General features: G+C 52.2%; 1 protein-coding gene across 1 annotated transcript; it reads right to left on the bottom strand.

Moving 5' to 3' along the window:
• Positions 1-1,217: 1,217 nt before the first annotated feature.
• Positions 1,218-5,378, bottom strand: Dlx4 (distal-less homeobox 4). Its single transcript, XM_042670740.1, has 3 exons — positions 5,096-5,378; positions 1,610-1,806; positions 1,218-1,460 (listed from the first exon to the last, which is right to left on the bottom strand). Exons 1-3 carry the CDS (start codon positions 5,376-5,378, stop codon positions 1,218-1,220), a joined length of 723 nt encoding a protein of 240 aa, XP_042526674.1.
• Positions 5,379-15,908: the final 10,530 nt, after the last annotated feature.

Raw genomic sequence — 15,908 nt, 5'->3', positions numbered from 1 at the left:
TCAGATGCAACTGAGAGACGAGCAGCCAGTCCAGACCTTTGTGCAGTCAGGAGACAGAAACTTTTCACAGACAGGACCCAGGGTTTTGCACAAACTTTAATCTCCCGAATCTCATGGTGTGCAGGATGGTAAGCACTTGAAAGGGGGTTAGTCAGACTAAGAATGAACTTGAATGGTTCCTCTGGACAGAGAATACTGTGACTAGCTGAAGTGTCAGGCCACCCAACCTATTTGGGGTAGGCACTCATCCAGAGAGTCTGTGTCTTTATTTCCCTCAAAGTGTGAGTTTACTGGATTCCCAGGGTCTGGGGCTTGTGCATAAGGGATTGAGAATAGGAGGGAACAAACTCCTAATAAATACCTGTTGAATTATATGGACAATTGGTGTCCATTATCTACTCAAAATGGGTAAACATGAGGAGAAGAAAAACTTTTTTTTAGGAGGGAAGCATAAAGCTGGGCATTGTGGTAACATGCTTGTAATACCAGCACTGAGAAGGCAGACTGGTGGATCATGAGTTCAAGGCCAGCCTGAGCTCCACAGCAAGAAACCATCTTAAAATTCTTTTTTTGGCCCACAGGCCAATGAGCTCCACATTCCCAGGTTTAGTTGGCTTTGTGCTGGAGATAGAACCCAGGGACCTCCTGCATGCTAAGCACTTGTACACACTGAACTACACACTACATCCTTAATTACAGAAGTAATGGGCTCACCACCAAGGGAAAAAAAAAAATCTGTGGCTGGCTAGAACCTGATGGAGGCCCACTGTGAAGACCACAGGTGTTTATTTCTGTTTTCTCTCACAAATGAGCACACTCGGATCCACGGTGCATGCTGAGAAAATGAAAAATATACTCAAATGTTTTCTACTGGTTTTGACCCCAAGCTGTGGTAGGGCTTCAGGGGGGAAGGGAAGCCTATGTATGGGTCCTTGGGGAGTCAAAACTGGAACCAATGACCTCTCTCCAGAGCCTTTGTCCAGTGGAGAGAATGCATTCAGTCCATGGTAGTGGTGGTGCAGTGGTGAAGGCTGAACTCCTTCATTTAGCTGTCTGAGTCAGGGGAAAAGGACTCTGCCATCCCTTTTCCTCCTCTAGCTCTTCATCCCGAAAAAACTCATCTGGAACTGGTTTCCTCTCATCCCAGAAGGGGTGCAGGTGTGCTGGGTTCCTGGGCCTGGCAGGAGGGCTAGGGCCTGGCTAGCCCTTCCTCAGACTCACATCATCTGAGGTGGAGCCAGCACATCTGGGGAGAGATGTTGATACCAGGCTCCAAAGCTGTTGCCATAGCCACTGACAGGCAGGGTGCCTGTCTTGGGGAGATCCCAGAAAGACGGAAGGGGTGGGGAACATGGAGACAGGGAGGGAGGTCTCCCAGGCAAGTCCCCTTCTTGCCCCCCAGAGTTCTGCTTCAGAAGCTTCTTATATTTAGAGCGTTTGTTCTGGAACCAGATCTTTACCTGGGGGTGGGGCGGGAAGGGGACAGAAGGCAAGATTAGGAGCATGTCTGGAAGAGTTGTTGAGGAAGGGAAAGGGCTGCTCAGAGCAGCTCTTCTTCAAGAGAAGAGCAGAGGGCCAGAACCTCTGCGGAAGGACGAGCTGGCCTCACCTGGGTCTGGGTGAGGCCGAGCTGCGCTGCCAGCTGGGCCCTCTCAGGCAGTGCCAGGTACTGTGTGTGCTGGAAACGCTGGTTGAGATGCTGCAGCTGAAGGCTTGAGTAGATGGTCCTTGGTTTACGCTGCTTCTTGATGAAGGGCTGTGGGAGCTGTTCTGAGGGCTCCAGGGACAGCGGCTCCTTCTCAGATTCTGGGAGGCAGCACAAGAGGGGAAAGACTGGAAAGGTCAGACATAGACTCATGCGCACCTCTCCTGCACGTCCCCAAAAGACTAGCAACAAATACACCACCATGAGCCTCCATCTCCTGCCCCTGCCCCCTTTCTGCTTTTTCAGTCTTCAAGCATCCAAGGTGCTAAGTGATACAAGATCTACTTCTTGCCTTCCAGGAGCTCACACTCATGGGTTCTGAATGCCCAAAGGGGCAGGGGCCAGAGCTAGGGTACCACTCAGGCGCCTGCTGCAGGAGGGAGGTCAGAGTTCACCCGCTCCGGGCAGGGCGGGTTAAAGGTCCGGTGGAGGACTGGGATGACCAGAAAGGGCATTCCAGGATCAGGGAACTCGAAAGTTATGTTGGGAGTGAGGGGGAGGCTGGAGGCGGACAGAGATAGTGTCTGCGTGGCACCCTCCGGCTGCGGAAAGAGGAAGAGCTCTAAAGGTCTGGCTGATCCGGCCTTCAGTGCCAGCACCGTAGAATGGGGAAGGGCCTACCCCGCCTAGGTGTTCGCTTGCTTCCCTTACAATAACCGACCCCCCCCCTCTCCCGAGGAGCACCCCCCCGTAGGAAAAGTGACCATCTCTCCATATTTTATAGGGGCCTCAGAAGCCAGGTTAAGGGGAAGGCAGCCCTATTTTCCAATGGGCCACACGAACCGAGGGAATTTTCTCGTGGCCGGGAAGGTGACCGGCATCCCAGAGCGCCGCCTGGGGCCACGAAGGTCACCGGGGCTGCGCCAGGCACCGCCCAGGTTGATCGCCCCCACCTTCGGTCCCCCTGGTTCTACAGCAATTCCAGCCGCCCTGCAGCTGGACCGTAAATGTTGGTGCAAGGGTGGGGGTGGGGGTTCCACATTTTCCCCTCCAGCGGGTAGTCCCAACTCGCCACTCAGCGAGGACACGAGAGAGGGCCCCCGGGCCATAGGAACAGGAAGGTGAACCGAGCGGACCAAATGCCCTTAAGGCTTAAGGCGACATTCGGCATTTGCGCAGATCTATCCTGGGGACCCCAGCCGAGAAAGCCTGCATCCCCAGGGCGCCCGCACGGCTTCTGTCCACCCTGGCCCGGTTCCCCCATTCCCCCCACCCCAAGTCAGGGTTTCTGCCCTTGGTTGGCCGGCCAGCCGCCTTCTCCAGTCGCCTTCGCCTCCCCCGCAGCCCTCACCAGCGGCCTCGGGCTCTATGGCTTCTCAGACACTCAGACACACACACACACACACCATCGACCCCTGCCTCAGCCAATGCCCAGAAAAACCATTGGGCTTCCGCTCCCACCAGCGTCTGTCCAGCCTCCCCTGCTCTCAGCCCGGGGGCTGGCAACCCAGCGACCACTCTGGCTGGTGGACAACACTATTATTCAGGCGGGGACGCAGAGAATGCAAGCAAAACCTCTGATGATGAACTCCTAGAGCTCTCTGCACCCCAACTTTCAGAGCTGGACACCCCCCCCTCCACACACACACCAGTTCCTTCCAGGACAGCTGCCATTTCCACCCCAGCTACAAGTCACAACTGGATTTGCCCTGGTCTGGATAATGGAGCCCTAGGGTCTCCCTGGAGGCACAGGTTTTTGTTGTTGTTGTTTTGTTTTGTTTCCTAACCAAACCTGTGAGAATGGGAAAATGGGCTGACAGTGGAGATAAAAGGAGGACCCTATCTCAATCATTCACACCCCAGTGGTTTACTCCGGAGTGGTCCGAACACTCGGTTCCAATAGAGTTACAAGCTAGTTTAAAGACATTTGCCTGGTGAGCGGTTGTGTAGCTTTTCGTTGGATCCGGGTAAAGTCTAAAGGAATGGGACTCTGCACTCCACCGGCTTCAGAAGGAGAAAGGGAAGGCAAAGGAGTGTGGGAGACAAAACAGACAACACTTAGCACAGTGGGCAGTTTTCCCTAGGGTAAGGTCAGGCTAGTCTCACCCCATCCCCCAGCACACTGTCCCCCCCCCCCCCCCAGAGTGTATGCACATGCCACATGCCATTTTAACATATCTTTAAGGAAATACTCTGGGGGATTCATTTGTAAAAACTAGATCTGTAGGACCTTCCCTCTCAACAGTTCCTCCTCCAGCCGACCAGCAGCTTGAGATAGGTACCCCCAATTCTGTCACAGGAGGCAGCTAACTTAACAGGGTTCTGAGAAGTTCCTTAAAGTTCTATTTCCTGACTCCACACAGTGAAAGTGGCTTTGCCTACAGCCAGGGGCCTGGAAACCTGGCAGTGTCTTTGATCCATAAGAACCCTTTCTTCTTGCCTCAGTTTGCTCATGAGTAAATCAAGGAAGTTGAGCTCTCAAGTGCTAAGATCACTTCAGATTCTGAAAGTTCTTGAGAGAAGGGAGCTGTCTTGGTCTTGGGTTGACTGAAGTAAAGTCAGTTGTTAGATGTGCAACCTAGGAGGAGACTGTACCAAAGACAATGGTAGGGACCTGGAGTTCATTCTGTGTCTACGTAGAGGGCACTAATACTACGTGGGCCAATATGTCAGCTCCTCTGTGCAAATTATGACTGGGGAAGACCTGTTAGTTCCTTGGTTTCATTGAAGCTTTCCAGACAGCACTTTCTCAGGAGCTCAAAGTTGATCCAGGAACTGGGGCCTAAGCTACCCTAACATCAAGGGTGGAGATGGCAGGGATGGCTGCCATCCTGTTGACTGCCTAGTCAACTTGTGGCTCAGTTCTTTGAACAATGGGTGGTGGGGTACTAAAACCAGACTTCGCTAAACTAGCTTCCAGTCAAGGTCAGACAATCTGGGGAAAGGGGGTGGGGCCCAAGAAGAGAGAGGAAAGCTCCCGCCTAGAGGTCTATAGCTCTCCAGCTGGGAACAGATTTGTGTTTAGCAGGGTTTGGCGGCAGTACTGCTTTCCTCAACAAGAAAGGCCACAGGGGAGGGGCGTACAGGTTGGGGAGAATCCTCAGGAAGGGGCTAGGCCCCCACCCTACATCTGGATTGAAGCAGTTACCCTTAGGTTCACACTACCCGGCAGCTCTAGGGGGTGGGGAAGGGAGCCCTCCCGCCTGACTTCACACAATGGCAAATCAAAACCTAGTAGGTTTTGAGACCAGGATCCGTTCGCTCAGCAGCCCCCCCTCTCACTCCCCCCCCACACACATCAGGATGTCTCCCGCCCCATCCCTTTGCATTCCCCTCCCCCACATCCCAAGGTTTGAATCCCGTTAGCTGCTTGCAACCAGGCGAGGGCGAAGTTTAGGGGCACTGGAGCCGGACCCCAGAAGTGTGGAGAGCTGCCGCCGCCAGACTTACCAGCCTCAGGTTCCTGCGGATGTTCAGCGGGACCACGGAAGGGCTGGTTTGGCGCCCCAGGTTGCTGGCAGGACAGGTAAGAATCTCCTGAGGTCGTCGGTGCTGTGTAGGAGTAGGACAGAAGGTGGCCATATGGCCGGGAGTAGGGCAGATCAGGGAGGGCTGCGGTTGTGGGGGACAGGCCAAGTGGGTAGGCAGCCACTACCGACGGGACGGGGGCGAAGTCCGGGAAGTCAACTTTGGAGGCGTCCTGGCCAGGGAGGGGGCAGGGCAAAGAGGTCATTGTGGCCGAGGCTGGGGCCGAGGGGCTTAGGTCATGACCCAGCACTCTGTCCGTCTGCCAACTCTCTTCCCCAGCCTCTAGTGCTGGGGTGGCCGAGCCCCCGCAGCCAGCTGCGCCGCACTTAAGATCCCAGGAAAAGGGTCTCTGCGCCTCTTCCAGAGGAGAGCACGCACCCGAGAACGGGGTTCCGGGGGGTGCCCCCATGGCTTTTCCCCTCCCCCCTAGGTCCTTGAAGTTCCCCTCCTTCAGTTCAAGGGGTTCGGCTCCCGGGATCCGACGGGGGCCACTCCCACTGAGACGTTCGCGATTGGCTGCCGTACGCGGTGACCTCACGGAGGCCGGCAGCCGGCGCCCGCCCCTCGCGGGGGAGCCTGCCTGGGGAGATGGGCGGGGTTCGGTGTGCTACCTCCAGGCCCACCTATCTCGGGGTCTTTTCGTTAAGGGGGTACCAGGTTGCCAGGTGATTGGTACGTCAGGGAGCGTCGGTTGCAAGGTCCGAAGTGCTCGGGAATTGGTGGGTAGCCCAAGGGGCGTGGAGAGCTGCGCCGGGGGCGGAGGCGCCGGGCTTTCCAGGGACGGGTTCGAGCTCTCCATCTCTCAGGGGTCTGCGCGGCTTCCTCCCCTCCCCACCCCTGCACCTCCCGGCTCGGGAATCAAGAGCAGACCGCCAGCGCCAGCGGCTTATTCAGCGCGTCGGAATGCGTCGCTGCTGAGCCCTGGCAGTTTGTTGGTAAACAGACGCCGGGACCGGGAGGGTGCCGCCTGGCGCCCGGCCGGCCCCGCACGCGTGTGGCGCGCACGCCCCCGCGGGGCGCCCTCCACCTGGCACGCTGCGACCGCCGCCGCCGCAGCGCCTGGCTGCCCCCTCCCCCGCCGGCTTCCGCTTCCGGCGGGGGCCCGGGTTTGGTTGCGACACGGCAGGCCCCCGAGGGTGCGGGAGGGGTCTGCTGTCTGGGTTTTGCCTGTGCTGCGCCCCGCCTTTCCTGGCGCCGCGTGAAGCTAAGTAGCCTTGTTTGAATTGGGACAAAATCTGGGAGCGGGGATGAGTTTAGATTGTTGGCTCCGAGGAAGACGTGGGAACGGTGGCAGAGGAGGTCTGCCCGGCTGTGCAGGACTTGCCTCCTCTAAACACAGCTACCGAAGGCCTCGGTGGACACGTGTCTTTGTATACAAGCAGCTGTTGCCACATGCGCACAAATGCACAAGGACTCCACTCAAATACAACCTATGTCTTCTCATACCAAGACACAGGTGTCTGCGCACGTGTTCGCACTAGTGTCTCCCATGAAAAGCTTATTCCTGGATCTGCAAACACAGAAATCAGGCAGTAATATAAGACCAAAGATGAAGAACAAGTCCTTGAATAAAAACACTGTATATTTGTCTCTTACACAGACAAGTATTTTACACAAGCAAATCAGTTGTTGTACAGACTCAAAAATAAGGAAAATCCAAGCATTTATGCACACGTACCTATCCTGTAAAAGACATCCAAGCTGCTTCCTGCTAGGGGAGACAGTCCGATTCCTCACTGATTCTCCTGACAAATTTATACTCCTTTTCCCATTATGTGCAACTTTGCAGGCACCCTCATGTTTATACATACACATTATAAAACAACAGTCTTGGAGGAAAGAAGAAATCCTGAAAGAGTAAGAGAAGAGGAAGAGAAGCCAACTCACTGGGTGGTGGTCAGGCCTTCTATGAGAGAAAAATCTCAAGTTCTATGGGGTGGTTGAAGCCCACAGGTTGCCAGCAGGAAGGAAAAGAAACCAACTTCAAATTATATTACTCCCCCCACCGCCTCTTCCTGCTCCTGGAATGGATAAAATTTAGTTTCTCCAGGAAAATACTTTTGTAGGCCTTGGCAGAGTACTCTGAAGCCTTGGAGAGTCTTCTCTGGATGGCTGGTGAACCCACTCCCCTTTTGTTTGACAGAGTGCAAGGTTTTGCTCGGGAGATGTGCTACTTCCATGTGGGATGCAGGACCACTTTACCCCATGCTCCAGCCATGTAGTCATCTCCTTAGAGCTGGCGACATGAATTTGAGGATGTTCCTTTGCAAGCCTTCCTTTCTAGCACCATCATGTTCCTCTGGAGGGAGGCTGCCATGGTGAGGTTCTGGGATTGGTATATTAGGTGAAGTGGAGGAAAGGAGAGGTCTTGGAGGTAGGCTTGGCTCTCTGAGAAGGTTTCACAGCAGAGATGTTTTTGAGCTAGAATTGAAAGATTGGTGGAGGATACTTCCATACTTCCTCCTTTCTGTGCTGGACCTAGCAAAGAAGTACAAACATTGGCTTTGGGCATTCTCCAAAGCTAGGTGTTCAGTCATGAAAACATTTCCTAAACTCTCCTAAGTGCTTAAGAAACTTCTCTGAACTCATGTAGGATTCTTATCCTGGTGCAGCAACAGAAAACAGATCGCAGTCCTTTGGAATGCATCACTCACACGCTCTCTGCATCTTTCCTGAAAGCACATGCAGTAGGTGCTGTTATTAGCACCATCTTGTTCCTTGGGAAGGAGGCTGCCATGGTGAGGTTCTGAGGTTGGCATATTAGATGAAGTGGAGGAGGAAATCTCCCTCTCCAACACTTGGCTCTCTGTGCCTCCTCTTCCTACACTCCAAAGGGTATGGGACTTTGACAATGGGCTGGAAAACCTGGGGGTTTCCTTTAGATGCAGATTCCCAAGAAAGGGGGTCTAACAAGACAATTCTCAACCTCAAGAAAGGTGGAAGTGATGGATATGCAGGCGAGGAAAGGCAGTGATAATGTGGCCTCCTGAGGTTCCTGAGTTTCTATCCAGAGCCCCTCTAAGATGCTGGCTAGTCAGCCATCTCCTGCTAGATACTATCAGCTATGAAAGGAGGGAGCTGGCCTCAAGAGTCCAAGCCTCCGTCATTTGCTCTATGGTGATGACTTTACAAAACCTCAAATCCAAATAACAACAACGAAAAACAAACAACAAAACTGGGCATGTGCTAAGAAAAGGAGAAAGACATACTGGAAGGGAAAACAAAATGAACTTTCTTGTTCAGTACTACAGCTCCGGTGGCTCACGTACGCTCAAAGTGGCTCCCCTAGCTTTTCTTATGCAGATCTGCCTTTGAAAAAGGGACCAACTTGGAGAACCCAGCACCAAAGCGGCACCCAGGGAGCAAACTGTAGGAAGGAGTTGAGACCCCAGGAAGGTGAAGCAGCGCTGCAGCCCTCCCCTCCCACCCCATCCCCCTTGCCGGGAATTGCCTTGGCTGGACAATTCTTGAATCTGATCAATGTTGTTTCTAGTGTAGGCTCTTTGCTGGTCAGCCCACCAGATGGGATAAGGATCCATAGCTTGGGATTCTTTCCTTGCTTGAAGTTATTTCCCGATCTGTCCTTTCTTGTTGCAGGAATGCTACCCAAACCAGCAGTCCATCACCGGCATCCCAAACATGTGGGGAGATGCGGGATGCGGGGTTCTCGGCGCAGTTGTGGGGTTCTGCATGTTTTGCAGAACACACACTCGCGTGCAGAATGGCTTCTGCGCCTGGAGTCGGGTGTGGAGATCTGTAACCCGGAGCAAACAAACTCCACACCTGCTTGGATCTGCACTGGGACCCAAGTTCCAAAGGACTGTGGTTCTGGGATTGTCTGCCATCCCTCTCACCAACCTCAAACAAAATTTTAGTTTTGTTTTGTCTGTTCTTAGAATTTTTTTTTTAATTAGAGTTGTCGGGGCCTTTCTTTTCTTTTTCTTAAAAAATTTTTTTGTTTTGCAATTTGGTTTGCAAAGAAACATAGTGAATAATGAAGAATTCGGTTTTGTAAGAGAAGAGGTCTGAAGGAAATGGAATCGTTGCCCAGCCTTCCTCTGCTCCTTCATTTACGCTGTGAATAAAACCCCAGCTCTCCATGAGGCCTGGGGAAGGCGCATCCTGTAGAAACCTCGGTAACCCCAAACTGCTTTGAATGTGCCTGAAATTTGGAACCGCTATCTCTTTTTCCTCTTTCTGATGGCACTAGTAACGTGTGCTAGCGCACGTGGGGGCGACCGGCTGCTCGCCGAGACCACCGCCAGCCTCGCCTCACCTCGCGCTGTGCTGCGCTGCGCTCTGCTCCTGGCTCCTGGCTTTCTGTTATGATCCCAACAACCCTGGGAAAATGCCGGTGGGCTGGGGGCTGGGGCGGGGAGGCGGTCAGTGCCATCAGATCCCGGCACTGTTTGCCGTTGGACTTCCAGGGGGATCTTCTGCACACCCTCAGCTACTTTCTTGCTTCACTTCCCAATTTCAGCCTTGATTCCAGAACAACAACAAAAAAAGCCTATTAAAAAAATGACATGGATGTTTTAAACACACGAATATTTACAAACACGGTAAAAAGCAGAACTAGGAACAATTATGTGACTGTGTCACTTCTCCCACACAAGAAAACAGTTAACCCAAACGGCACGGGTTTGGAGGTGCGTTGGGGGGCGCGGCGCTGGGATGCGCGGAGCGATGAAGTAGGGTATAGCTCCGGAGTGGGGGGGCGGTGCCTTGGCACTGGGTTTAGCGGTGGCTGGGGTGACCGGAGTCCTCCCGGCTACCTGCCCCAGCTCGCGATCCAGCGTGAGTCCAACAGAGTGGCCCGGCGCTGGAGCGCGCTGGAGCGAACCAGCGGGGCGCGAGCCCGGCTGCCGACAAGCTGGTGCGAGATGTTGCAGCCAACCCGGCTGCTGCGAATTCGCTCTGCCCGGAACGAAGGCAGCCCAGCCCGGACCTCTAGACTTCAGAGGTGGGCACGGAAATGAGGGTGTTCCGCCCACCTCTTCATTGCCAGACCCGGGATGAAAACCAGAACTAAGATGTGGCAGGAGGTGGAAAGGAGCGTCTAACCCGCGGCAACAGCACGCGTGTGCGCGCGGGCGCCCACCGCCTCGCATCACACATCACACGCGCGCGCCACAAACACCCAGACTCCACAAGAGCCTCAGCACACAATCCACAGGCAACCACAACGCCGCGCATACATAGCAACACCACACATCCACAACACCCACCCGCCCGCCACTGTGCGCACACGCCCTGCTCACGCCCGCCCGACTTCCAGCCCTCGCCATTAGGCCGAGGGTCTATTGACAGGCTTATTGGTTTCGCTCTCCCACTTCCAGATCAGATCCTTTGAAGGTCTGGAATGTTTCTTTCATTTAAAAAAAAAAAGTCCCCGAATACTGATTCCGGCAGCAAAGTCCCGGAGAAGAGGATCACTTTACAAGCTGAAGCTCTGGGCCTGGGAGGATGGGGGGAATTTTGCCTTGGGGCTAAGCTGGATGGCTCACCCCATTCTTTCCCTCAAAGTGAGAAAAATAATCATAATTACACAAACCCAGCTCAAGCCCTAGGACCACCAAACTAACAAACAATAACAAGGAAAAACCCAAAGGTAAACTTTCCTTCCCTGTTCTCCAAGAGCTGGGGGGTGGGGGGGTTGTAGTCTGAAGTGAGAGGCAGTTCAGCCCACCCCCTCCTTCCTTCTCCCCCAAGCCCCCCACCCCAGCCCAGCTGGGGGGGGGGTGGAAATGAGGGGGAAAGGAGCCCTGACTCTCCTGGGGCCCAGGCTCACCGGCTGGTGGGGGAGGCTGTTGAAGGAGGGAGCAGTAACTCACCAATTTCTTCCAGGCTGCATCCAGTTCACTCATCCATTACTTTCTTTCATGCCCTTTGGAAACGGACCACACAATGGCTGCTGCCTAGAAGTGACCAGAGGAGGTGAGGAGTCAGGAAAGGAAGTGGGCAGAGAAGTTTGCACAGCTTGCACGAAGGAAGGAGGCTGGGAGCTGGACAGTGGCCTCCTAAAGGAACTAAATGTGTTACAAATTTTCATGTGCTCAAACCAGTTCCCCAGTCTCTGGAGCCCCCTCCCAGCCTCTGAGCCAACTTACATCTGTCCAGTGCTTGGCACAGGCACAGCAGGAGGGGAGTGAAGGGAGATAAGGATGACAGGAAAGAGCTTTCTCCTGCCCAAAATTCTGGGTGACAGTGACCCAGATCCAGCTGAGAAGGGAGCTGAGCCCATACTCCCAGCCACTACTCAACCCATGGGGCATTCATTGCCTTTCATCAGAAAAGAAATGGAATGCAAATTCGTGAAGCATTCCATATTTTTAGTGAAAGGAACCTCAAGATATGGACACAAGAGGTCTGTCTTCATTGTTATTGTTTTAAATGTACTATGTGATTTCTTTTTTGTGTGTTCTTCCCCCTTTGGCATATCCCCTGTTATCACTGTAGTTGATTTTGGTACCCTGAATCTTGTATATACAGTTGCCTAGTCTGGGGAGGGGAAGGGGAATAACAAAATGCTGAAACAAAGACACAGGATGACCCACTACAACAATGATACCTACCGCATAGTATATTGGAACTTTACAACTTTTTGGGGGAGGGTGGGCCTGGGGAGGAGTGTGTGAGGTCAGGGAGGGAAGGGATAGTGGGACATCAACAAGGGAAAGGGTAGCAATGACCTACAAGTAATGTACTCATTGTCTTACTCATGTTACTGTAACCCCTCTGTACAGCATCTTTACAATAAAATAATTTTTTTTAAAAAGAAAAAGAAATGGAAGACCAGGTCATGGTCTTCTGTATGTCTAGGGCACTGGAAGCCCAGGTGAAGAAAATTTCTCCAGACACTTCTAAGGAATCTTAAGGAGCCTGTCCCAGAGGGGAGGCCTTCAGTGGGGGAGGGGAGCTATGGTGATCTGAGGCCTTGAAAATCAATGACAACACCTAAGTGTTGTCTTTTCCTGGTACCCTGCATAGCCCTTCAATGTATCATTTCATCATCACAAGAATCCTATATTAGATATTATCTAATTCTGTTAGATACTTTAATAAACCCTTTAATTATCCGAATTCTGTATTAGAATAAATTGATATCTAAACTCCATATTATCCCTACTTGACACATGAGGAAATGGAGGCACAGCTGGAATTGGAATCATCTGGTCTTCTGAACTCCCGAGGGGCTGGCTTCATAGGAGCAGTACTATCTAGCAAGGCAGAGCAAGAGCTGGGAAGGGGGAGGAGGGGCCCCAGCACAATATTCTGTGTGAAAGGCAGAAGAAGAAATAGCATTAATAATGGCTGGTATTTATTGGGGGTTGACATGCCAGACATACTTTACATGCATTCCTCATTGAAATCTTCACACAGCCTCCCGCAAGAGAGTCTTCATTCAACTCTCACTGTGACAGCTGAGCCCCAGAACAGGCACCTGGCTAGAAGGTAAGAAAGTGGGGAAAGCTGAGGCAGGAGGCGTGCACTGTCAAAGGTCTCACACATCTGGCGAGAGTTTAGAATTGGCAGTGGGGAGGGCCAGGGTGGGAGAGGCGAGGCTTCCTGGGTGCCTCTTGGGTACCAGAGTGGGTGGGGCAGAGGAGAGTCAGGTGTCTGTAACCCAGGAGGAGGCAGGTGCATCTTGAGGAAGGAAGGCCCCAGGTGGTAGTGATGATAGGCAACAGAAGAGAAGGGAAACAGGAGAAAGGTGGCTCATGGACAAACCCTAGTGGATCTGGTGCCTGTACCGGAAAAGGGATGAAGCAAGAATGATTGTGAAGTTTCTGGTCTGGACAGTCAGTGGAGCCCAGGAAAGAAGCCCTGTATTTGGCTCAGGGGATTATCCTTGATGGGTTTGGGGGATAAATCATGGACTGAGCTTGTGAGTTAATGCTCTAGCAGGTGACCAGCTGCACTCACTGGTTTGCCTCCATACTTCTGCACAGGTGTCTGTCCTAGCCCTGCCAGTGCACACAGGTGAAACTTGCATATATGCAGATGTATGCAAATGAGAGCAACTCAGTCTGGGCTGAGAGCCAGGAAGCAGGTCCTCCCCAACCTCCAGGGAAGGGGAGGGCTGCTCCAGCCCTGACTCACTCACTGACATGCCGCCTGGAATGCCACCTCCCCAGCTGGTACTCTCCAACTTGGCAAACTTGCTCCTGAAATCATCCTGAAGCTCAGGCCCAGAACATAGCAAACTTGAAGACTTGGGGCTGGGTTGTGGAGGGAGGAGGAGTTCTAAATCAATGTAAGGATTTCTTCTAAGCCTCCTGACAAAAATCAAGTGTGGTGGAGACAGAGCAGAAGTCTAGGTAATATGACATTAAAAAATACACATCATCGGTGGCATTCCCTGAAGTCTTTTGACACTAATGACACTGGGACCTTGGAATAACTTGTAAAGTATGTGCTTTATTAGTCCCATTTTATTGATGAAGACACTGAGGCCTGGGTTGAAGTGCCTTTCTTGTCAGGGAAAACCTGACTGGTGGGTACAGAGCTGGATTTCTAGTCCAGGCCTTCTGACTCAGTGTTCTGTGCTCCATTCTGGGGTTTGGTACTGGTGGGAGGGAAGGGGGAGTAAATTCTAGAGTCTGGACCTCAGTTTTTCCCAGACAATCATAGGAAAGATTTGTTTTGTTGTTTGCAGTGCTGGGATAGAACCCAGAACCACGTGCATACTAGGCAAGCATTCCATCCTCAGCCCTGGGGAAACTTTTAGTTCTCTTGTTCCTCAAGAATTTCAGAGAGGAAATGAGCCCTTGCTGTGGAACTGAAGCTATACCCTCCTGTCAGGCTGGGTTATGCACCTCACATCTGCTCTTTTATTCTCTCCTCTCTTTCTCTCTCTGAGGCAAGATCTGGCTATATACCTCAGATTGTCCTCAAACTCAGAACTTCTTTCTCTGCTTCCCCCTAACCCCAAAGGGCTAGACTACAGATGCGAACCATCACACCAGGCTTGTTCTCTCTCTTTTATTCTGTCAGTCCTGGGGCTTGAATTCTGGGCCTGGGTGCTATCCCTGAGCTCTTCAGCTCAAGGCGAGCACTCTACCATTTGAGTCACAGCACCATTTCCAGGTTTCTGGTGGTTAATTGGAGATAAGAGTCTCACAGGTTTTCCTGCCTGGGCTGGCTTTGAACAGTGATCCTCAGATCTCAGCCTTCGGAGTAGCTAGCATAAGCCACCAGCGCCCAGCTTGTACTCTGTTTTTAACACTAGGTACAAAGTTCATTGGGGAGCCATATGAAATTGGCCTGGGGCTCACTCAACAGGGAATTTGGACAGGTGTGGATTATTAAAATTATGAAAAGAAATGTGATTAAAAATACACATATAAGGCCAAGACTTTTTTTAAAATAAAGTAGGAACTTGGGCTAAGAAATAGAACTTTGCCAGCTCCCCAGGCACCTCTCAAGAGTGCCTTCCTGATCATGGCCTCTCATTCTTAGGCACACTGCCTCTGTTCATCTTTTCCTGGCTTTCTTTTACAGTTTTATCACCTGTCTGATACTTTCACTTGCATGTGAACTTCACATGGATAGACTTGCTCTGTCGCTCAAGGGTATTTGTTATGATGGTTTGTTTTGTCTCATTTTTGTTTTGTTTGAGACAGGATTTCACTATGTAGCCAGGATGGCCTCAAACTCCCAGTCCTCATACCTCAGCCTCCTGAGTGCTGGGATTTAAGGCATGCACCGCCACACCCAGCTTTAGGCTTCCCTCATCTGGTATTTGTGGATGGCATGATGGCCACCTTAGGGTTTTCCTGGAGCACACACGTGTTCAGCTGCACCTTCCTTCCCAATCAGAGTGGGCGGGTTTGCTCCACAAGAACTGGGATGGGGTCTCTCATGGATGTGGTACCCAGTAGACAGCTAGGCACACAATAAGTGCTCAGTAAACAGGCACAGAAGAAGTGAATGGGGATGACCTCACATACCAAAGATCACAGAGGCAGAGGTGGTATCCAGGCCACAGGCCCTGCTTCCTCCCTTCCCTCTTCCCACTGCCCCTATGGGACAAGAGGCAGTCAATGGATTCTGCCTTTTCCCTAGCCCAGCCAAGGGAGACACACTAGCTTGGAACCAGACAGATCTGAATTCTAATCTGGCCTTCCTCCCCCACCCCCTGGCTGATTTAGATAAGTAAAACTTCCCTGTATCTCAGTTCTCTCACATGTGAAATGACATAATGGCAAGCCTGGTCTCAGGAGGCGGCGCCATTGCGTAAATCATTGCTCCTGCGCACAGTAGGTGTTTCACATACCCCAACTCCTCTTCCTTTTTGTATTGGCTTCCTCAGCTCACCCACAGGGCTGGGTGTGTTACCAGCATGCAGTCTGCCTGCCAACTTGATGAAAATGGTTTTGTACACCTATAATCCTGGCGCTTGGGAGGTGAAAGCAGGAGGATCTTGAGTTCAAAGCCAACCTCAACTACATAATAAGACACTGTCTCAGAACAACAGCATAAAAAAAAAGCTTTTGTGCCTAGAGGACTTGATGACGGCTAACTATGTCTGTACCAGGGTAGAGTCCTGCTTTCTTCGTCTCTTCATCTTCATAGGATTGGGTGCTATGTTCTGCCTCCTGCAGTGCCTCTCCAAACAAACCTACACTTCTCCAAGTTCAGGACCCTCCTGGGTCATGTATGAAATACTTCTGTACTGGGATCTGGACTAATCCTCACCACCCTTTCAGGTGGGGCAAGTATTTCTGTCCCC

The sequence above is a fragment of the Dipodomys spectabilis genome, unplaced genomic scaffold, assembly GCF_019054845.1.
Source record: "Dipodomys spectabilis isolate Male_0828 unplaced genomic scaffold, ASM1905484v1 ptg000018l, whole genome shotgun sequence".
Lineage (NCBI taxonomy): Eukaryota > Metazoa > Chordata > Mammalia > Rodentia > Heteromyidae > Dipodomys > Dipodomys spectabilis.
The sequence above is the reverse complement of the archived record's forward strand: the minus strand, read 5'-3'. Positions and strand labels throughout refer to the sequence as shown.

Excerpts from the sequence above, each read along its gene's own strand:
- Dlx4 (XM_042670740.1), bottom strand. The coding sequence starts at position 5,378 with ATGACCTCTTTGCCCTGCCCCCTCCCTGGCCAGGACGCCTCCAAAGTT. Across the intron at positions 1,807-5,095 it reads TCCGCAGGAACCTGAGGCTG|AATCTGAGAAGGAGCCGCTG; the intron begins GTAAGTCTGGCG and ends GCTGCCTCCCAG. Across the intron at positions 1,461-1,609 it reads TCGGCCTCACCCAGACCCAG|GTAAAGATCTGGTTCCAGAA; the intron begins GTGAGGCCAGCT and ends CCCCACCCCCAG.